The sequence below is a fragment of the Peromyscus maniculatus genome, chromosome 9, assembly GCF_049852395.1.
Source record: "Peromyscus maniculatus bairdii isolate BWxNUB_F1_BW_parent chromosome 9, HU_Pman_BW_mat_3.1, whole genome shotgun sequence".
Classification (NCBI taxonomy): domain Eukaryota; kingdom Metazoa; phylum Chordata; class Mammalia; order Rodentia; family Cricetidae; genus Peromyscus; species Peromyscus maniculatus.
Genome location: NC_134860.1, coordinates 72750476 through 72773527, shown reverse-complemented (window position 1 = coordinate 72773527; position 23052 = coordinate 72750476). Strand labels below are relative to the sequence as shown.

The window sequence follows — 23052 nt, the reverse complement described above, 5'->3', positions numbered from 1 at the left end:
TTATGAAGAGGAGTTTCTGCTTTTCCCAAAACCTGGTTGTTATTTACAGGAAATAAGCCTAGTATGAAAGATTAATGTGTGAGTTGGTATTTCCTTGGGAATGATGTCTGAAACCAGAGGAGTTTTTTTTTAAACTTGGGAAAGATTTAGAAATTTTAAACAGCAGAATTTCTCTGCTGGTGTGTGAACCGACCAATATCAGACCGTCCAGGTGCTGTGTGGATGTCGCTGTGAGATAGGGACCAGGGAGCCCTCTATTCCCAGCTCTCGACTGTCTCCTGTCAGCAAATCTACACTCACTGTACCAGTGAGGACCTGATGTGCAAGGCTCTAGGCCAGGCCGCCTTTTTATTGGAAGTTCTGAGATGTCGACAGCCAGTAATCACCGTGAACATCTAAAAATAAAACAAGCCTTGCATTTATTACATGACCTTTCTTTCCTGTGTATAACAGTTCCAGGGATTTACCACATAGTACCACAGCAGTATTAAAAGGATTGTTTCCAATATTCCTCTGGATTGGGCAATCGTGTCAGATGTCTTTGGTGGTTTTCGTTTTTTCTTCATTTGATTTGTCCGAAGTGTGACACACATCTTCATCCCCTGTGTGTTAGACTTGGCCTTGCGAATGCAGCATGCTTTCTGTCTCGGTTGCAGAGGCCATGCAGGAGAAGAGCTGAGGATCATGGCGCACATGCTTTCCATGTTGTTCTCGGTGCTTCCATAGAGCCAGACCCTTCCACGCTAGGCCTTCTTGGCGTGTCCAGAAATACTGATGTGCACATTAGTTGTTTCCTCAGCTTCTTCGTTCTCTGACACAAATGATAGCGTAGACCACCATAACGTAACCTTTAGTTATTAGCTTCACACACTTGGAATAGTCGTTTCTTTGTTTATCGCCTCATTTTGCACACAAAAACTTCTCCTTTCATTTAAACCCCTTCCAACATTCTGTTCCAAATTGAACTCATTTTAAATTCACCATTTTCTTTGTAACATATTCTTCAAAGAGATTTTTTTTCTTTTATGGCAAAACAGGCTTGACCAACCTTGGGCATTTGGAGACTCACAGTTTCTGAAGTCAGTCCCCGACAGGGACAGATGGCATGGAAGTCCATCTGTGACTCTGCCTGCCTCTGCCACAGGCTGGGGTGACTCCCCTTCCCTCTGCTCATTTATGAGAACTCACCCTCTTCTCCTGACCTAGCTCTTCTTTTGTGGCTTAGTCTTCCCTTTCTTTACCCATTTACTCGGAAGTAAAAAACCCATCCTGGCCTCTTTTGAGATGTTTCTGCCTTTTCACTTGTGGTGAATTCATAGGTACTAATTTAGACTTATTTAAAATTGATCTTTGTATAAGAGTAAGTGAATGGACATCCATCTCCAACCGGTTTACAGACATTTTTGTTTCTTTTTTGATGACAGTGTAGCACTAAGGTCTTATTCACCCTGTTACAAAAACAGGGAAGCTGAGGATATGGGAAGTTCTTCAGTGGCTTTCCACCCTGGCTTCAAATTAGAATGCCTGGTCCTTGGGTTCAGAGATGTTAGATGAGCACTGGTGTTGAGTCAAAGCATTTGCTTGTTTGTTTACCTTTTTATGTGGTACATGGTAGACATAGGAATGACAATATCTGAGTTAAGTAAACTGCCCAAGATAACAGAGAGGAAATTTCAGCATTTGAAGGTCAGTAAATGCACCTAATTTACTTGGAGCACCAGGAGGAAATGAATGAATTTGTTTGGCTTATTTCTGGCTCCCAAGAGCCCACTGGAATCTAAAACTCATAAGTGTTCAAAGTCATTGTATGTCTGCCCTTGAATTTAAACATATAAAAAGCTACACTAGTTCACATTCTTAACTTCCAAGAAAGAGGAGGCTAAATTTCAAAGCCCCATGCTTTCACAGAGAAGAAATTTCCTTTAATTCTATTTAGTTTAGGTAATAGGGGTATGTTAGTAAACTAATAATTTTTGTGCAAAATGCATGATTTTTTAATTATTAATGAAGTGGTAAAGCCAAAGCCTGCTTTAGAACTGTGAGCGTCCTTTCCTTAACTGAAAGGTAGCAGCTGGAGAAAGGGTTTTGTTGTGTGCGCCTGTTAAGTGCCTCCCTGTGCTAAGCACGCCTCTAACCCACATGCAGCTCCGAAAAAGATGGACACAGTGTCTGCTGCTGTGGAACTTTTGTTTTAGAGGTTAATGTGTTCAGACCTGGAAAGTAATTTGGATTTTTTTCCGTGAGAGGAGAAATCGAGAAACGAGTCATCAGGACAGTATAGTTTCTGCGAAGATAATCTTCAGATGCTTCCGTCCTTCCCAAGAGATTGGAAATAGTTGTTTGCTCTACTCATCCAAGACCTGTCTCAGCACCCTCCTTTGTGGGATACAGCAGAGCATGCCATTGGGCTCTTGCAGAGCCGTGCATGTTATGCAGCAATACAGAGTGATGAGTGCCAGAGATGTACAGATAAGCACCTTTGATGTCCATGGGAAGTAGAGATTATGGGGTAAAGGTGCAGAGGCCGTAGACTGAAACATAGAAAGGATGGGAAGATCAGTGGAATCCTCCATATACAGATATCACCATCTTCTACAGGCCTGCGTTTAGATATTTGATCCTGTTACGTGGACTATACCCAGCAAGTCTTATGGCCTGTTGCAACTGTTAACCATTTGCTCCCTGATAATTAAACAACGAAGAGCTCATTTTTCTCTGTATCTCAATCATCTGCTCCCCTCTTCCTGAGCACAAGTGTGTAAATGTGTGTGTGTGCACACTCGCTTACAGAGCTCACTTTCCCCTCTTTTTAATTTATAGTTAAACCGGATGACATTGAAAAGCAGATGCTAACAATTTGAGTATTATTATATATCTTCAAGTTAAACTTTCAGTCCCCTGAATTGAGTAGGGAGCTCTTGAAATGATGTAATAGGGAATTAAGACAAGCCAGGATAATTCTTACATAGGGCAGTTTCCTGAAGACTAGCTTCAGAAAGAAATAAGCTGGCAGGTTCATTAGCTGAAAGGGTTTCTTTAAAATTCTTAAATAGTCCACAGTAGTTATAACTAATCATATAATTTTAGTGTATATGCTACATAAATTCATTTCCAATAATTGTATGTACATTTGCAATATTTGTTTAAAACTGTAAACTACAGTTGAAATACTTTTTTTTTTTTTTGATTGCTTGCAGTTCACAGAACAAACACCCCAGTGTGCGGGTTTTGTTTTTCAGAGGCACAGGGAATTTAAAATAAACAGGCATGTCAGGAAATTAAAACCCAGACGTCATTGCATTCCCCTGCTATCCCTCACGGGGTTCTGCTAACACAGACAGATGCTAGGATCGTGTGCAGTTAAGCCAGAGTTCACAGTTCATTCAACTTCCTCATATTTTCAGATTCAGAATGGAATCATCCAATAAAAACATATTGAAAATATCAAGCAGGTCGTATTAGATAAGATTTCTCCAGGAACAAATGTAAGAGGGAAATGACCTCCAAAGCAAACAGTAGGCGTATTGGAGTGGGGTCGAGGTGCCCCTTGGTGACGCGTGGGTGCATTACCAAGCTCTGTCCACATTCCTTGACTTTTTTGGTAAATTCGGTTAGCATCTTTGGGAGCCGAGGCCGCTGTTGGTTTTACCCTGTGTTTCTCTTCCCAATGTTGTACCCCCGTTGCTTCTCATTGGTCATCTTGCCCTCGCCTTCTTTTTAACTCTTCTGCCCAGCAACTGGATCACATTAGCCTCCTTTTGCTAGCCTTGGCTTTCCTTCTTTCTTTCTTTGAACCGGTCTTACTCCAGAGACTCCTGTGATGCACTTTTTTTTTTTTTTTTTTTTTTACCAGTGACATCTTGCTTCGCTTCCATCCTAAGTCCAGGGTACAGACTCCTTTCTGCAGTTCCGGAAAGCCTTGTACGCCCTTAGGTCAGCCTCGTTCTCCAAGAACCGAGGCAGAGATTGTGTCTGTCACACTTCTCATCTTCCCAAGCATCTCGGTGCTGGTTCTGGCGTCCTTGAACTCGTGTAGAAAGGAAACTAGAGGATTAAGATGGATACAGTCTTCCAGCACTCAATATTTAAGTACACAAAGTACACACAGTTGTTTTTTTTTCTCTAGGTGTTATATTTGCAAGCCATATTTAATTTTTAAAGTGTGATAGACTGAGGTCGTTCCTGAAGCGACCTTGTAGGAAATGGCAGAATAAAAGTTGCACGCTCCTCGTATTCAGCGCTGTTTAAGTGAGAGTGGCTGGAACTATTATTGCTGTTGTGGTGTCCCTACCACTTGCTAGGTGGTGGTGATTTCTGATGTGGGAATTCTCTGCACAAACTCTCCTGAATGACAGCACCGCTCCCGCTCCCAGCCAGATCTTAAAAGTCCACACAGAGAGAACCAGACCACTCCACTTCCAGCAGCAGAAGCAGCAGCAGCGTTGTGTCTCGAGGCTAAAAAAATCTCTAGCAAGAAAAAATTACAGTCAGCACCCCCTCCTCCCCCCTGAGACAGGGCCCCCCTGTCTAGCCCTGGCTGGCATATGACTCACTATGTGGACCACGCTGGTCATTAACTCACAGAAATCCATCTGCCTCTGCCTTCCAAGTGCTGGGATAAAAGGCATGTGCCACCATGCCCGGCTACTAAAATCATTCTTTACGTGTAGAATATTTTTGGAAGGCTGCAAATCCACTTTTACTTACTTACTTTTCATTAGCGCACATCTGTGAGGGGTGCAGCATCATACAGATCTGGTATCCAATGGCCTTTGCAAATAGGATGCTTTGGAATTTGGCACGAATCACATCACTCTTCCCATGGGCCAGAGTTATCTTTCCCCAGATTATTCTGGTTTTGTTGAGTTTGCCTCCAGGAGTCACTAGGTTTTTTTTTTTTTCCTCTGTTCACCTAAGTGCCTCTCTTGCCTAAGGAGAATTCAGTTTCATCTCTGGCATACACATCTTCAACTTCAAGAAGAGCTGTGCTGTCATTGGTTACTGAGACCTCCTTATAGCCAGCAAAAATGGCCTTGCAAACACAGCCTTCCTAATATACTTGGTTTTTAGAATACTGTTCCGAGCATTCCTCCACAGGTGCAAAGACAGTGGGAAGCCATATGGAGAAAGTATTTTATTCCCAACTGTTGTTATCACCTAGATGTTTAGTGCATATGAGTTTTGTGAGTTTTTTTTCCCCATCATCCATTTGTTCTGTTCTGTTCTGTTCTGTTCTACACAGTGCTGGGGCCTGAACCCAGGACTTCATATATACCGGGCAAATGCTTCACTACTGAGCTATGCATTCAGCCCAGGAGAGTGTATATTTTCTTTTTTTTTTTAACTTAAAAGATTTATTTATTTTTATTTTATGCATATGGATATTTTGCCATGCATGTATGTCTTTTTGCCATGTACATCCCATGGTGCCCTCAGAGGCCAGAAGAGGGCTTCAGATCCTCTGGAATTGGAGTTAGAGATAATTGTGAGCCACCGTGTGGGTGCTGGAATTGAACTTGGGTCCTCTGGAAGAGCAGACAGCTGAGCTGACTTTCTAGCCCCAAGAGTATGTATTTTCTGAACTACTCCAGAGGAGGCATGTTTTCAGCCACTGCTGTGGTAGGAAGCCTGAGGCCTCCGAGCCAGCGGTGATAAAGCCACCTGTAGTCCGGCCAGCCTTTCTGACAACAATCCGAGCTCATCTGTAGAGAGCTGGCCCTTTGAACACCTGGCTGATGGGGCAGAAAGCAGGATTTTTCCATTCCATTCTCAAATAGATAGTCCCACGTGTTATCACTTAGTTTTGGATAGAGGCTTATTCAATGTGAAGCCAACAAGAACAGCTTCCTGCGCCTATTTTTAACATGTAAAACAATTCTAGTATCTTCTTATTTGATCTAAATTACTTAGATTGAAAGAAAGATAAGCGTACAGTTAGAATATCGATTAGGACAGAAGAAACAGTGGAAAGGAGAGGGAAGTGGGTGATGGCATGCTCTCATCTCCACCCCTCTGAGACCCGCCCCTCAATCCAGTCCATCCAGTTCATTCAGTCACCACAAAAACAGCTTGGCAGTCCACACATCCTAGACTAACTCAAGAGATAATTTCCCTTTGAATATTCACATCAAACTTTGGCTGTGAACCTGGACTCCCCTTGCGCCTGTGAAAGATAAATAATTTGGGATAAATAGATTATTTAACTGAACTAGGACTAGCCCTGTGTAGCAACACGGATTGATTTTCGCCCCCCTCCATTTCTATTACAGTGTTTCTAAGACCTCAGAGAAATTTGGAGTCGATCGACCCGCAGTTCACGATTCGGAGGAAAATGGAGCAGATGAGGGAAGAGAAGGAGCTGGTGGAGCAGCTCCGCGAGGTACTGGGGTGGCGGGGGACAGAGTGTGATGCTCGGAACCGAAGCTGCACTCTGTGTGGGAAAAGCCTTCCTGCAGTGCTGCGCACAGTCCCAGTTCAGATCCAGCTAGATGGGTCCCTGAGAGACTCTCTGTTAGTGAGTGAGTCCCTTAACTCTGACTTTCAGTTTCTGCTAATGAAGACTCATCACTGGGTTCTGCTATACTCTAAAAGAATACCTGTCATGTATTTGCTTAATAGAAGTATGTCATTAGTTTAAAGATATTTATATAGTATTCTGAACTTTGTATTACAAACCAGTCAGAGCTTTTAAGTCCACCTTGTAATAAGCAAACCATTTGCATTCCTATGGAAGGTGAAGTCTGGCCTGGATGCCATCCATCCAAGACTTTGAGCTCAGTAAAGGTGGGGACTGGGGCTGTGTGTTCACTGCACTGTTGTGGAACCTCATGGGCACTCTGAAGGTCTTTGTGTCTATGTAGGAAAATGACACAATTGTATAAGAAACTAACAGTCCCATCGCCAAGAAGAGGCTGGCGTCAGCTGCAAAAGGCAGCTTGTAAGTAACTCACATTCAAAGAGAAGTGTCATGGTTAGGGCCACAGAGGGTAAGAAAGCTCCTGAGGGGCCACAGATTTTATGTTGAAGCCTCTCCTTCCTCTAACAAATTTTTTTTGGCCACTGTATTAATCAGGGCCTTCTAAAGGGAAAGAACTGTTAGAATAAATGAATATATATGTGTGTATATATATATGCATACACACATATATATGAAATGAATATATATGCATACACATATATGTAAATATGTGCATATATGTATGTATGTATGTATGTATATGTATTTTATTTTAATTATATGTAATTTTAAATAATCTCTTAAATATATATGTATATATTTAGGGGATTTATCTGATTGACTTGTAAGTAATCACAGTAATCATTGTCTCACACTGGAGAGGCCGAGAATCCAGTAATTGCTCAGTCCTTGAGACTGGATATCTCAGCGGACTGAATCTGGAACTGAAAGCCTAGAGGACTCTTGGGTGCTACTGGTCTTCAGTATATGTTGGACTCTAAAAGCAAAGCTTCCTTCTTTCACATTTGTTTATCCCAGCTGCCACCAGAACATGTCACCCCCATATAGGTGGGTCCTTCTGCTTCAGATAATCTGACCAAGAAAACCCCTCACAGCTGGGCTCAACAGCTTGTGTTTTGGTGAGTCCAGATGCAGACAAGCTGACGACCAAGATTTGCCATCACAACCACGACTCCATGCCAAGCAGCATTTAGGTGATGGATATGATGCTTATATAGTCTATTGAGAAGAGATAGTCAAAAGAAGGAAACAGAAATACACAATTTCAGAAAACGGTGAATTTAGCAAAGGAGCAACAAACGTTCTCAATAAAAATGAAAGTAAGCGGTCAGCCGCCATCTTTATTACTGTAGGTGATGCTTTATCAGTGGTGTAGGGGCCTGTTAGGAGGAGCAAATGGCGGGAGACCTCCACAAGCACAGGGAAGTTAGACTTAATGGCCTGGCATATACGAACGAACATGAACTTGAAAGGCAGACTTCGGGATGTGTGAGAGGATGGTTGAAAAAATAATACTCAAGTTTAACCTTAAACTTGAGTAATTTAAAAATGAGAATTAGAGACAAAGATTACCTTACAAAACTAGGTGTCTAGGAACTAGGGAGGTGGCTTAGTTGGTAAAAATGTCAGCTATACAGGCTTGAGGACATACGTACAACCCCGAGAACCCACGTCAAAACTGGATGTGAAGCCGGGCGTTGGTGGCGCACGCCTTTAATCCCAGCACTCGGGAGGCAGGGCCAGGCGGATCTCTGTGAGTTGGAGGCCAGCCTGGGCTACCAAGTGAGTTCCAGGAAAGGCGCAAAGCTACACAGAGAAACCCTGTCTCCAAAAACCAAAAACCAAAAAAAAAAAAAAAAAAAAAAAAAAACCAAAAAACTGGATGTGGTGATGAGCGCTTGTAATCCCAGTGTCTAACTTTGCTAATGCCGTGATTAAATACCATGGCCAAGGCAACTTATAAAAGAAAACATTTAATTTGGGGACTTACCGTTCCAGAGGGATGGAATGCATGCCCATCGTGGCAGGGAGCATGGGGGCTGGCAGGCATGGCACTGAGCAGCGCTGGGAGCTCCCATCTCGATCCACAGGCAGGAAGCAGAGAGAGCATACTGGGAATGACCTGGGCTCTTGAAACGTCCAAGTCCTCCCCCAGTGACACAGCTCCTCCAACAGGCTGCACCTCCTAAATCCTTCCCAAACAGTTCCACCAACTGGGGACCAAGTATTCAGACATGTGACCTATGGGGTTCATTCTCATTCAGACAACCCTACACCAGCTTTGGGAAGGCAGGGACAGGTGGATCCTAGGTTAATTGGTGAGATCCAGGTAAAAGTAAGAATTCCTGTCTTCAAAAATAAGGCAGAGAGGGAGGTAGACCCCTGAAACTGATTTCTGATCTTCTTATGCACATGTGCGTGCACATCCACACATACCCATACACAACTCAGACACAGACACACAGACACAGACACACACACACACACACACACACACACACACACACACACACACACACACACACACACGGTGCCTATACTCACACCATACACACACATACAGTCTGCACACACCACACACACACACACACACACACACACACACACGTAAGTGATGTCTCCACACAGATCTGTTCTGAATGTCCAGCTTCGTGAGCTCTTTGCAGTTTTCACTCATTGCAAATCACTCAGTTAGCTGTCCCTTCATAGCTATTGCTCACTTCAGAAGAGCTTCTGCTTCAGCAGCAGCTTTAGCTCGGGGGTTTAAAGTTGAGCTCAGTACTTCCTGCTAGAGAATAGACTAGTCACACCCTTCCCAGGCCTCCCAGTAAGCACACCTGCAACATACTAAGTACCCTGAAGGGCCAGGTGAAGAAGGCAGGTTGGTGATGGCCTTGGAACTTGAAGACTATCATGGTCATGAGCTCCATGGGTTTTCTTCTTGCCTCATGTTTCTCTGGAGCCAGAGACACTAATGCTCACATAGCGAAGGCTTGTGTCCTCTACCCGGACAACTGGGGAGTGAGTGGTCGAGCAAGACAGAGAACTTTCAGGGGTTCTACTCTAGCCGGACACCAGAGAAAAGGAGCTAGTCCCTTGTGCCCTGTTAGCAAAGGCTGAGTCAGAGGCCATCCTGTGGGAGTGGTGTCAGAGAAACCAAGGTGGAAGCCAGAAGTTTACCCTCTCTATCTAGTAAAGAGCCTGTCTGCTCCCACAGAGCCAGGGGAGGCCTGTGGGGAGCCTGGATCCTTCCTCTGGTACCTAGCCACTTCTGTCCTGCCCCCTTTCTGAGGGCAAGTGGAAAACTTGGTGGGAGTCTTTCTTTTTGTACCAGACCAGTATCCCTAAACACAGCTACCTAAAACAGAGTTCTAAGGGAATCTGAGACTCATGACACAGTGTAAAAAGTGCCTGGATTTCAGTCAAAAAATCACTCCTCAAATCAATGATTGGGAGGATCATAAACCACGTGAGAAAACAGCCCACAGATGTCCAAAGGTGGAAATGTCATTTATCTTGGCTACCAGTGAAGATCCTGCTTTGATCCCCAGCACTGCAGGGGTGAAAAGAATGCCTAGAATTGTGTGATGGATTTTCAGGCAGCCATAGTAGAGAGACCTTGGTGAGTAATGAGAAGAAGCCATACAGTGGTACACCAAGGAACCAGAAAATCTCAGCAAAGGAGAACCAAGTGGATGTTTGGAACTGAAAAATATATTATCCACAATGATGAAACCTGATGGAGAAGAGTGGAAAAATGGTGGGATGAGCCGGAATGACAGGATGATAGACATGACTTTAAGACCCAGAGAGAAAAACTGAAAACAGATAGATAGAGCTTGGGAGCCTGTGAAGGAGTGATGTGTGCAAAGAGTTCAAGAAGAAACATCAGTCCCCTGGGCATCCTTGTGAAAGAGCCTTGTATTTCTTGACACACAATAATAACCATGGTTGTTTTGCAAGTTGTTGTCATTGGGAAAATTTGGCAGATAGTGTATGAAATCTGTCTTGCTTCCTAATTGTCCTGACTTCTTTCAAAATTCAAGTTTAATTTTAAATTATGTGTCTCTGTATATGTCTGAGTATGGGTATGCATATGAGTGCAGTACCTGCAGAGACCAGAAGAGGGTGTCAGATCCTCTAGAGCTGGAGGTAGAGGCAGCTGTGAGCAGCCTGCTGTGGGTGGTGGGAACTGAGCTCAGGTCTTCTGGAAGAGAGCAGTATATGCTCCTAACTGCTGACCCATTTCTTCAGCCCTTCAAGTCTAATATTTAGAATAAGGATCATTAATTGATTTCTCAACTAAAACGCTTCCCTTCATCCCCCTCCCACCTCATATCAACTCCAGCGAGCTAGCCAGATTTGGTTTTTATCAGTCCATTCATTCTGTTTTTGTATTCCCATAACCAAAGCTAGGAAAATATTGAACTTCAGTGATTCCAGTTTTGGTTACACAGGTGTGTAATCCCAGTACTGAGCAGGTGGAGGCAGGAGGACCAGGAGCTCAAGGTCATCCTCAGCTACACGGAGAGTTTGAGCTAGCCTGGACTACATGTGCCTCTATCTCAGAAACAAACTAAAAAAGGATTTTATTATTTCTGCAGTTTTTAATTAAAACATTTCAGTACAACTGAACCTGTCTTTATATAGAGGGTTTTAAAAAAGAAGTTTGAAAATATTTAATGAGTGTTTTTCAAACATTCTTTCTGTGTCTGGGCTGCGTGTGTGTGTGTGTGTGTGTGTGTGTGTGTGTGTCACTCACTACGTGCATACATATATGTAGAGGCTAGGAGATGACTCCTCAGATGCCATCTACATTTTTTTTTTTTGAGTCAGGGTCTCTCTCTCATGGGCCTGGACCTTGCTCACTAGGCTGACTGGCCAGCAAGCCTCGGTGACTCCCCTGACTTCACCTCCCCACTGCCAGAATTACAGGCATACACTATCATACCAGACTCTTAGGGGGTCTGGCATCAAGCTTGGGTCCTTGACAACACTTTGCTAACAGAGCCACCTCCCCACCTCTGGATGCTCTTACCCTTGTCCCCCCATTGAAAATAGTGCTTCAGTTCATAAATACAGCTGTGTTTAAAACTTAACTTGCTTCAGTGCCCATCGCAACTGGCTCTTTCTGCTTCCAACCCCCCAGAGCATCGAGATGAGGTTGAAAGTGACCCTGCACGAAGACCTAGGCGCAGCGCTCATGGACGGTGTCGTGCTCTGCCACCTGGCCAACCACATCCGCCCGCGGTCTGTCGCCAGCATCCACGTCCCCTCACCTGCGGTTGTAAGTATTGCCAGATAGAGGAAAACTGGTGTAGGACGAGCTCTCTTTGCACAGAGTTGTTGGTTAAAGAAGCGGGTGAGGTCTCCGGGAGTCTGCCAGGATCCCTTCTGTTGGGCCCCTACAACGAGAAGAACAGAGCAAAGGGAGCCAGAGGAAGCAGCACTTCCAGTAAAGAAAGGCTGTTAGAAAAAACATGTATGGGGAAGACAGAAATAACTATCTCAGGTGTGGAGTTTAAAGAAGTTACAGATCGATACCCTGGTTTAAAGGCCATAGAGCACAGAGATTTGGCCCTCACAAAGGGGTCTTTGAACAGCAAGGTGTCTCTTCAGAAGGCTGCCTTGTCGATGGCTTTTTCTAAGTGGACTCTCGCGTGCTTTTTTCTCAGTAGGCCTTCACTAGATACTCATTCCCTAGATAGCCCAAGCTGAGCCCTCCTGCCTCAGCCTCCCCATTGTGGTCGTTACTGATTGGGATCTCTTCTCTTTATCCCATCATTGGGGGTTTTGCTGTAGCTTGTGAAGGTATATAAATATAGAAAGCACCCTGAATAACCGACCAATCCAGGCATAACTGGTTTTTCTCCTCCCTTCCTCAGACCCAGGGCGTCTGCCTGCCAAGCAGGTGCTTTCCTAGCCCTGACCCTTGTCCTAGATGTCACAGAGCCAGCGTCAGGTGACAGAAAGCTACAGGGGGCCATTTGTGACCCCGCCTGCAGGAGCAGAGGGATCATAGATAGGCTTATCTTATAACCCACATAGGGTTATACGAATAAGAACAGAGAGAGTTTATGTCAACAGAGTGGGTGCATTAGGGAAAGTTGAGGCGCTTAGGGGCTCAGGTGCAAGGTTGGATTAAGATTCCAGATCCACGTCTAAAAGCTTTGGGCAAGTTGCATCCTGTCATTAGCTTGATATACGCCCTTCTCTGGAATAGACCTGCTCTCGAGAAGATGAAATGAGGTACCAGAGAGGCAAGCCACGTAAATGAGTCACTGCTACCATATGTGTTTATATATAGCAGAGCCGCTAATCTTAAGGTACGATTTCGACTGTGTAATCAGTGTGTCAGGTGGCCACTTGTGTGGGACCCCTGCCCTCCTCCTTCAGGGAGCTCTCACTGGGGCCTTTTTATTCTACTCTGTTTTCCCCTGGCCACAGAAAGATGAGCTAGTGATCTCATTTCAGCCGTCAGTTCCTTTTCTATAATATTGACTGCTTTTTTTCTTTCAAAAGTATGGCCACTTTTATGTTTCATTTTTTTTTTATTTTTTTTTTTTTGCCTCAGAAACATTGGAGGGGTAGCAGTATAACTTCTCCTTGAAGTCTGTCTCTAGCAGCCTTACTGTAGGACAGTGAATTCTATCATTCATTGCAGTGCAGAGGTCTCCAGTCTCTTCCTGTTACTGTTATTAAGACTCATATTTATTTTTTAGTTCTGTGTGTAGGTGTGTGCACATAAGCACCGGTGCCTGAGGAGGCCAGAAGAGGGCATTGGATGCCCTGGAGCTGGAGTTGCAGGTCTTATGTGGGTGCTAGGAACTGAACTTGGGTCCTCCCTTGGCCACCAAGCCAGTTCTCCATGACATCGCGTGAGCTGTATGCCACACCATGAGCTTTTCCCCCCGGTTTATATGAGACATACTGGGTTCTCTGGCTTCCAAATGAAGAGTGCACTGTTACCTTGCAAGGTGTCAGGAGACATTAAGAATTGTGAACTCTTACACTTTTATTTATGTTTCAGAAAAAAACACTATACTTTGGAAGAGATCTTTTCATTTTAATAATTTTTAATTGGAAAAATATAGGAAAAAGTGCTTGGTAGGAGAAAATGGCAGAAGCAGCATCCTTCTGTCTTTACCATTAATAGACTCCGTACATTTGTGTTTTTAATTATGATCTTATATATACTATGTAGTGGCATTTAAAATCTATGAGAGCCTAAATTGTCAGTCATCAGATCTTCCTAAGCATCCTTTTTGCTGTTAGGTTACAGGAGTCTGTCTGTTACAGCTCGCTTCTAAATGCTTACTAATAGAAATTCTCCTGTGATCTGCTTGAAGTATTTTTGTTTTTAAAGGTGTGTGTGTGTGTGTGTGTGTGTGTGTGTGTGTGTGTGTGTGTGTGTGTGTGTAGGCATGCACTTGCCACAGTGTGTGAGTAGAGATCACAGGATAACTTACAGAAATTGTTTCTCTTTTCCTACTGTGTGGGTCCTGGAATCGAACTCAGGTCATTAGGCTTGGCAGCAGGTGCCTTTACTTACTAAGCCATCCTGCCAGCGCTTCAGGCAGTTTCCGATGGACCCAGCCCTGCTGTAGCCACAGAACCTGGACCCATGGGTGCCCACCACCCTGCCCACCTCAGTTCCTGCTCTACGGCATGAGAATTTGGTTTCTTTCTATTTTCCCTCATTGCAAGCCCATCACCAGTAAGAACTTCCCCCATGTCACTCTACACCCTCCTGGCTTACTGTTTCCAGCTACACCAGAGCTGTGTGGCCCAGGGTTTGTGTCTTCTTGTTCCACTGGTGTGCCCTCAGCACCAAAGGCAGCCTGTGTAGAGTAGACAGCCGATACGGTTGTGTCTGCACCATCGACGGTGCCGACGGTGCCTGTCCCGACCGTACCTCTGCAAGCATTACGTGTTCTGGTCTTTGATTTCATGAGCCCCGTGGTGTGTAGTTTTTAATGCCAACCTCAGGGAAGGTAGTTTGGATAGTCATTGCCTTTCTCAACATACTGAAAGTTTTCCTTTGGAGGAGAAAAACTAGTTTTTCTTCAGTTTTCCCAGCTGTAAGCCAAACATTGGCACCCCCCCACACACACACCCCCATTGGTATAGTGAATGTGAGCTTTGATTGGTTAATGGTGACAATGAACCCCTGTCACAGCACTGTACCTGAAATAGGAGTCCATGATGGCAGACAGTGGAGCCCTAGGACCACAGGATGCCGGGATTCTGGTGCCTCACTTCCTCCGGAACCTATTCGTCTCTATTCCTGGTGTTCCCTCTGATCCTCCTGTCTCTGTGTGGCTGGGCACAGCTGTCCTGTGTCTTTCTGTGACCCTGTGACAGGACTTCCTCTTCTGCCCTCAGGGATAGTATTGGTTTTGCCTCTCCACTCAGTTGTTTTAGCCACACTTCTTGCTTTCCTTTTTAAGGAGATAAATAGTGGAATATTAAAAAAAAAATAATGGTAAGACGTGTTTAAAACTTACCTTCTAAAAATGTTCCTGTATGAATCAAATGAACCTGTTTTCCATCCACACTTTCCAGGTCATCAAAGTGAATTTTTTTTGTGGGGGGGAGGGGACAATTAGCTTCATGGATTTTAACCCTTTGTTTGGAAATACGTTTGTGGTTGGAGAAAGGTGATATTTGTGGTATATTTTTAGGTGAACTAAAATGGGTTATCCAACTGTATGGTGTGTATTTTTGTGTGCATATACACAGATACTTAGAGGTGTGAGCAGAAAACCTGGCTAACATATATGTCAGCATATCAGCATTACAGACTTGTGTCTATCTAAACATCTCTCTACCAAGCATATATAAAGGCCTGTGTATGCATATGCATGCACAGTTTAAGAATATGACCTACAATATTAAGTTTTTTTTGTCTCTAGATGGATGTTTCTGGATAGCTTTTTATCTTAATACTATGTTGTTTTCTGTATGTTTACATTTCTAGCCCAAACTAAGCATGGCCAAGTGCAGGAGGAATGTGGAAAACTTCTTGGAAGCATGCAGAAAACTTGGCGTTCCCGAGGTAACGTAAGACTCAGTTCAAATGGCCACGTTTTGATAAAAACGTCATTGTAGCTGTTTGAACCATTGAATAGACATCTTATTTTGGTTTCACTTTTTTTTTAAGTTTCAAGAAATCATCATGAATAAGGGACATATTTTTAGCTGAAATTGTTATGTTACAATGAAATTAAAGTGGTTTTACCTGTATATTCAGTTCTAAGGAAAGGGGGGGATCATTTTTTTTTTTTGGAATGTGAAATTCCAAATTTAAAAGAAAAGGGCTAATATCAGTGAATTGATAAGAATCAGTAAATTATCTAAGCAGAAATCGCTGAGACAATGAGTGGCCTAGGACCAGATCCATAGAGTAGCTAAGAGGATCAGGTCGGAACAGGGGGGTTCTTTAGTCTGGGCTCTGATGCCATATTAATGGCTGGCTTTCGTTCCCAGTAGCTGCATTTTAAGATAGGAGTCAAACTAATGTTCATTAAAAATACAGTGATTGCCGCTGTTGTCGTTGGTGATAACAATGCATGGGGCGCTGTAGTTTGCTCACTGCATTTTCATTTTATCCTTCCGTCTGCTCTAGGCCCAGTGTGCAGCTCTCTTTAGCTCACCTAATTACACAGTAAATATATGATTATATATTTACCCATCCCCACTCCCCATCCCGGGCTCAGCCCTATAGACATCCGCAGGAAGGTGCTCAGGGCTTTTAGAGACTTCCATATTTAATTTAACAGAAAATGACTTCAGGATTTAGGTAGCAGTCATAAAAATGAAGATGTTCCTCATCATTGTGGCAAACAGAGATGAGTAGAAATTACATTTCTTATGGCTTCTATGTTTCCTAATGATATAGGGATAAAGCAACTTTAAAAAAATGAAAACTCTGATGAGAGACTCTGAGCTAGTGTATCACATTTCAAAGTATACTGCACCCCTCTCCTCCTAGCCCCCCACTTTCCTTTCTTTCTCCCTCTTATTTTGGCTTAGGGGAAGGTTAGTAGAAGGATTCTTTTGTTATTTGAGAAAAGGGAAACTATTATTAAAGTGTCCTTACATCGAGGTGTGTCAATGAAATTTACCAACTCCATTGTTGCAAAACAAAATCTAATTTTATTTACTAACCGAAATGTCTTCATGATCAGTTCTGCTTTCAACTCCATTAATCTGTGCCTCTGTGTCGTTTGTGTGTGTGTGAATACCAGAAACACTCCTGGCTTCAGATATCTGTGAAAATACAATTTTTCTGATCATTTGATTCTACCATGGGCTATTAAGAGTTCCCGCTGTGAATTGGAACTCTCAAGCCAATCGCAGATGATAAATGACCCGCATCTGTGTTGGAAAGCCCTGAGGAGTTATGAAGGATCATTCTTGTCACTGTCTCTTGGCTTACCCTGGAACAAAATGAAATGTGAATGCCCTTACTAAGTGAGAAAAGGAAATTAAATCACCATAAAAAAGAGCAAAACATTACAATTTCTCAATATGCCCCTATCATGATGCCTTTAATTGTAATAGTCAACTCATAACTCCCAAGAAGGGTGAAGAAGAGTGAATGACACTTGGCAGAACCACATGACCCAGTTGGTTATACTTGGCTATTTTTAAAGTTGTAAGAGATTTTCAAGAGGGGTTTGTATATATATGTGTGTGTGTGTGTGTGTGTGTGTGTGTGTGTGTGTGTGTGTATCTACCGTAATTTCCACTGGTTGCAAGAGTTACCTTAGATCACTGCTACCAGAAAAAAAAAATGTGCATAAGCAACTAAACTTCTTTACTGAGAATTTTAAGTAAGGAAAACACACTTGCATGGAAAACTGGAAATCCCCAATTGGGAAGTAATTAGCAACTCTTCCTGCTTGCTCAGAACAGAATGTGCTCATCTCACAAATGCATGAGGGAATGTGAAGTTCATCTGTTGTCTGAGACTGTGTTAGTTCTCTTTGTCATAGGATCACCATTTGGAGCTACAGCCTAAAGTCGGCATAAACACTTTGTACAGTTTGTCAGGTACATAGGGGTAGATGCAAGAGCTGAGCAGATTTAGTTAAATGATGACATGCAAAGTCAGTTGATGGGACGGGAAGGGCAACAGTTTTTAAAATTGCCCTTATTTTTATAGTTTATTCCATTTTTTAGAAATCTCTACCAGTACAGTCAGTGTTTATTAAATATTTATGTACAATTGAACAATTGATCCTCAGAACCAGGTGGTGGTCTGTTGATTATCCAAGAAGTGTGCCCATGTGGGGAGTTGTAAGGCAGCATTTCAGCTCACTAGATGAATAGTAGAGGGTGTGGATGAAGCTGTCGCCCTGTGGTGTGTTAAGCTTACTCCTTACAGTAAGGGGTTCCAGGCTGACTTTTGTGCATACATAGTATCTTTGGTAGGCTCGATTCAGAACTGTAGACAGCATCAGGCAACAGGGATACCCTGTGTGAGGCTGATGCTGGGGCTCAGATGGGCAGCTATCTCTGACCTCGGTGCAAGCATCACCTTGGCCTTGAGGACAGTGCTTGATGGGCTCCCGAATCATTCAGGATAGAGTCTTTGTGTCACCGAAGAATCTGAGTCTGGTTAAGTCTTGGGCGCATGAAGCCATTTCTACCTCTGAGCTCCCTTTGTCATTTCTGGGTCAGCCGGGTCCCCCTATGGACAGGTAACAGGTTCATTGTGGGCTATCATTCCACATCTAGACTACTTTAGGAATATTACTAGTAGTCTCTCAGGTTGAGAGAAGTCTCTCATTGAGGAAGAATCAAAAATATTATCCGGCAGATACTATGAGGTTCACTGGGAATGTTTCCACCCACTTTTAAATAAGTAACCATGGTCTTAAAACCATGGAATAGTCTTTCTTACAGAGATACCTGTAGATGGGAGGGGTAGCGCTTGGATCAGAAAGATACTTTCTTTTCTCACTGCTCTGACCTTGCCCTGCTTTACTCTCTCTAGAGAGAACATAGAGAAGGAAGTTAAGACAGTGACCCAGTCGGCAGTGGGTGTGGACACCTTGGCAGGCAGTGGCCCTTCTTCCCTCCATGGCGACCAAGTCCCTTCAGAAGGATGCAAGGCCACTAATTTTCATTCCAGATTCACAAGGACAGGCTGTTGGGTGGACCTCAGTTGCCATACCAAGTGGAGTTAAGAACAACATGGAGAATTACTTGCAGATGCTAACACTGATTCTGTGAGCATAGGCTTAACTATGTTGGAGGTTTTCTCCTTTATTTTACCACCTTTCAGTATTTGGACTTGTGTTTTGTAATGAGATTTTCTACAGAAAGTAACGGTAAGGCATTCCTACATTACACATGCTGTGAAGAGTTAGATTTTGCAGACATGATATGGATCAGATTTTGTCATCCAATGGCAAATTGAAGCTACAGTTTTGTTTTCATTTTTAGGAGAAATGAGTTTCTTATTTTCTTTGAGTTTGTCTCCGTTTCCCACAAACCAGTGACTTTAGTCATCCCTTTAAATTGAAACCAACAGTTCTTTGAAGGGTGGACATGAGATTCTTGGCATGATATTTATTTTGATTCAGTAATCTTACTGGTTTATTCTGTAGCTGGGTAAGGAAATACAAAGTGACAGGTTTGTTATTACACTAATTTGTAAATTCATGCTTTTGGAGGAACCTACATTTAAAGTCAGCTCATCTCTTTTTTTAAGATTTATTTTTCTTTCTAATTACAAGAATGTCTGTGGGTCTGTGTGTGTGAGTACAGTCACCCATGAAGGCCAGAGGAAGATAGGAGAACCCTGCAGCTGGCATTTAAGGCTGTCTCCCCACCCCCACCAGTTCTTTTCTAAGGACCATACACTCACTCAAGTGAGCATCCTTTCCCTGGGGTGAGCTTCCTGCCCACCTCTGACCAGTAGCCTTCCAACCTGTCTCCAGGCATAGTTGAACATAAATCATTTTAAAAGCAGCTTTTAAAATGAGGGTTTAAAAATTTTTAAATACAAGGACACTTGTATTTAAATTTTTTTCAAATATATTTAGTTATTTTTTCAAGATGTGGACCACCTTTTTTTTTTTTTTTTGGATGTTTTACTGTTGGCAATGACTTAGGCAGAGAGGAAAGTTTTACAGTAGAGATCTAATTTTTAATAAGTCAAATTACATAGTAGATAAATCAGCTTGACAATATTAGAGCTGCCCTCTAAGTCCATAAAATGGGCAATTCTTTATTGCATACTTGGAGAGAATTCGAAATCCTCCACTGTTCGTCCCTGCGCCAGACTGTATACCTGGTCACCAGGTTTGAGTGATTACCAAAATACTGTTCTATGATATGTTCAATCAAAACAGAAGCATATTGATTAAGTAAATGCTTTCCAGTTTTCTAACTAGAACTTCTGCCTGGATATGATTAGCTCTTAGAATTTAGACTCGGTGGCACCAGCAGTGTTCTAGTTGGTTTCTGTTGCTGTGATAAACACCATGACCATACGCAACCTGGAGAGGAAAGGATTTGTTTCATCCTACAGCTCCCAGGTAATGGCCCACCACTGAAGGAATTAAGGGCAGAAACGGAAACAGAGGCTGTGGAGAAGCACCACTTACTGGCTTGCTCAGCCACTTTTCCTTATACAGCCTAGGCCAACCTGCCTAAGGGTGATATGTAACTCACAGTGGACTGGGCCTTCCTACATCAATTTACAGTTAAGAAAATGCCCCACTGACATGCCCACAGGCCAGTCTGATGGAGGCACTTCCTCAATTGAGGTTACCTCTTCCCAAGTGTGTCAAGTTCACAACCAGCTGATAACAACAACAAGCTGTGTCAGCTTGACACAGAAGCTTATGACCTTCCCTTGTCCCCCAAATCTCTTGTTAATATAACAGTATAACACTTAGTACAACTTTAAAACTCCCACAGTCATTAAGATGTTCACCACTCTGACAGATGTGGTAGTACATGCCTTTAATCCCAGCACTCAGCAGACAGATGCCTGCACGTATTTGTGACTTTGAGGCAGGCCTGGTCGATATAACAAGCCTCAGGCCAGCCAGGGCTATGTAATAAGATCTTATCTCAGAACAAAATTTACTTTAAAAGTCAAATGTCTCTTTAATAGTCCCAAGTCCTTTAACTGTGGGTTCTTATAAAATCAAAAGTAAGTTATATGCTTTTTTATTTCAAGAGAGAAAACCAGGGTACAGTTACGGGAAGAGCAAAGCCAAACCAAAATCTAACTAAAAAACTCAGTGTCGGGTACCTGGACTCTCTTCTGAGGGCTCCAGAGGGCTTAGGCAGCCCTACTGCTCTGGCTTCTACAGTCATATAGCCTGTCTCATAGGCTCAGGCTGGCCTCATTCCACACCTGCCTCTGCCCTTAGCAGACATCCCCTGATCCTGGCTCCTCCGATATCCCAAGATTTCCACTACTGCTGAGTGCACTTCACTAGTGGCCTCTCCTAGTCTCTCATGATGCCCAGCCTCAGCTTCTCGCCATGATGCCTTCCATCCTGGAGTCTCTACTGCAGCTGAGGCTGTACTTTCACCAGTGGCCTCTCCTGGGATCCTTTCAGGGAGACTAACCCCGCCACACAGTGTCAAGCCTCAGCTGCTCTCCACGACACCTTCATGCCTTCAAAACCAGGACCATCTGGGATGAGACTCTTAGACATTATTTACCAAGTTCCGCTGACAAACTGATGTGCAGTCTCCCCCCTCACCTCCCCCCACCCAGCTCCGACTGGACCACAGCTTCTGGGTGCTGACCCAGAACAGCACTTCCCAGAAGACTTGACCCCTGTGATGCTGGTCTCTTTTCAGTCACGGATGATTGTCTCAGCTCCAGCTGCCCAGCATTGATTTGTTCCAGGAAAGCAAAGGTTTCACTGCAGTGGTGCTGGTCTCTTATTGATCACAGCTGACCAGACATCGCAGATGCTTAATTTGAACTATCATACAACCAGCTCCAAAGACGGACTTTGAGGAAATCTCAAGCTTCCTTCTGAATCTTCCCAAGTCAGGCCTCCATCGTCAGCAGTGTTCTTAGCCGTCTCTTCCAAGTCCCCACAGTAGCTCATTAAGCTCTGAGCACTCTATCACTTCGCTCGACAAAGCTTCAAAATCCTCCACCTTCCTCCCTCAAAACAACCCAAGGCATGATGTGATGATCAGGTCGATCACAGCAACACCACTGCGGTACCCATTTCTCTCCTAGTTTGGCCTCTGTTGCTGTGATAAAACACTGTTCTCTGGCTGTGGAGAGACACCATCACCAAGGCAACTCTTACAAGAGAAAGCATTGAATTGGATGCTTGCTTACAGCGTGAGAGGTTTAGTCCATCATGGTGGGCAGCATGGCACTGTGTAGGCAGGCGTGGTGCTGGAGAAGTAGTTGAGAGCTGCATCCTTATTTGCAGGCAGAAAGATGACAGAGACTTGGGGCCTGGCTTGGGCTTTTGAAACCTCAACGCCCACCCCCAGGGACACATTTCCTCCAACAAGGCCATACCTATTCCATCAAGGCCACACCTCCTAATCCTTCTCAAATACTGCCACTCCCTCATGACTAAGCATTCAAACATGAGCCTATGGGGCCATTATTATTCAAAGCTCCACATTGACCAAAACCAGCTTGGGTCAGGAAGGGAAGCCAGAGCAGAAAACCAAGGCAAGAACTGAAGCAGAGGCCATGGAAGAATGCTACTTCCACTGGCTTGTTCAGCCACCTTACACAGCCCAGACCCACCTCCCCAGGGCTAGCAGCATCCACAGTAGACTGGGTGCTCCTACCCCAGTTAGCTATCAAGAAAACGCCCCCCACAGACATGCTCACAGGCCAGTCAGATGGAGTAAATTCCTCTGTTGAGGTTCCCTCTCCCCAGGTCTGCCAAGTTGACAGCCAAGATCAGCCATTATGAGGACTCTTCAAACTATTCCATAAACTGGAAAGGGAAGGAACAATTCCCAGTCATTTTACAAAGCTGGCATTCTATGAACACTGGGGGTGGAGTAAGACAAAACACAAAAAGAAAATCACAGACCAGTTTTCTTCAGTAAAACAAATTCAGCACTACACAGGTAATCATGATAAATTGGTTCCATTGTAGGGATGCAAGTGTGGTTCAACATACAGCAGTCAGTAAGTACAACATGAATGTAAATAAAACCCAGGACAAGGACATTGCCGTGGAGGATTTTTTGTCTTTGACAAAATCCAGCATCACTTTATGATGAAAGTTCCAAAAACCTAGAGTTAGAAGGATCATAGTTAACCTAATAAAGGCTGTGTGTGATAAACCTATGGCCATATATTGAATGGGGACAAATTGAAAGCATGTCCTCTAAAATCAGGAACAAGGCTCTGATGTCCGCTTTCTCCTCTCCTGTCATTAAGGGGCTTGACTTCTTTGCTAGAGCGGTAAGTGAGAAACAGTGATAGAAAAGGTGAGAGAAGTCATGCTGTGGCTGTTACCGGACAGTAGTTAAGAAAACTCCGAGGTCTGATGATCACATTCCTCCAAGTGCCAGGGTGCAAACATCGACACACAAAACTCGGT

At 43.6% G+C, this 23052-nt stretch overlaps 1 protein-coding gene across 8 annotated transcripts in view; it reads left to right on the top strand.

The window, feature by feature from the left end:
• Lrch1 (leucine rich repeats and calponin homology domain containing 1) overlaps window positions 1–23052 on the top strand; it is a 206246-nt gene that overhangs the window by 167469 nt on the left and 15725 nt on the right. For all 8 annotated transcript variants that reach the window (XM_042285157.2, XM_076545369.1, XM_076545368.1 and 5 more), the window contains 3 exons: window positions 6270–6379; window positions 11628–11765; window positions 15459–15536. In XM_042285157.2, coding sequence (XP_042141091.2) covers window positions 6270–6379; window positions 11628–11765; window positions 15459–15536 — 326 coding nt within the window. The remainder of the gene's footprint in view (window positions 1–6269; window positions 6380–11627; window positions 11766–15458; window positions 15537–23052) is intronic.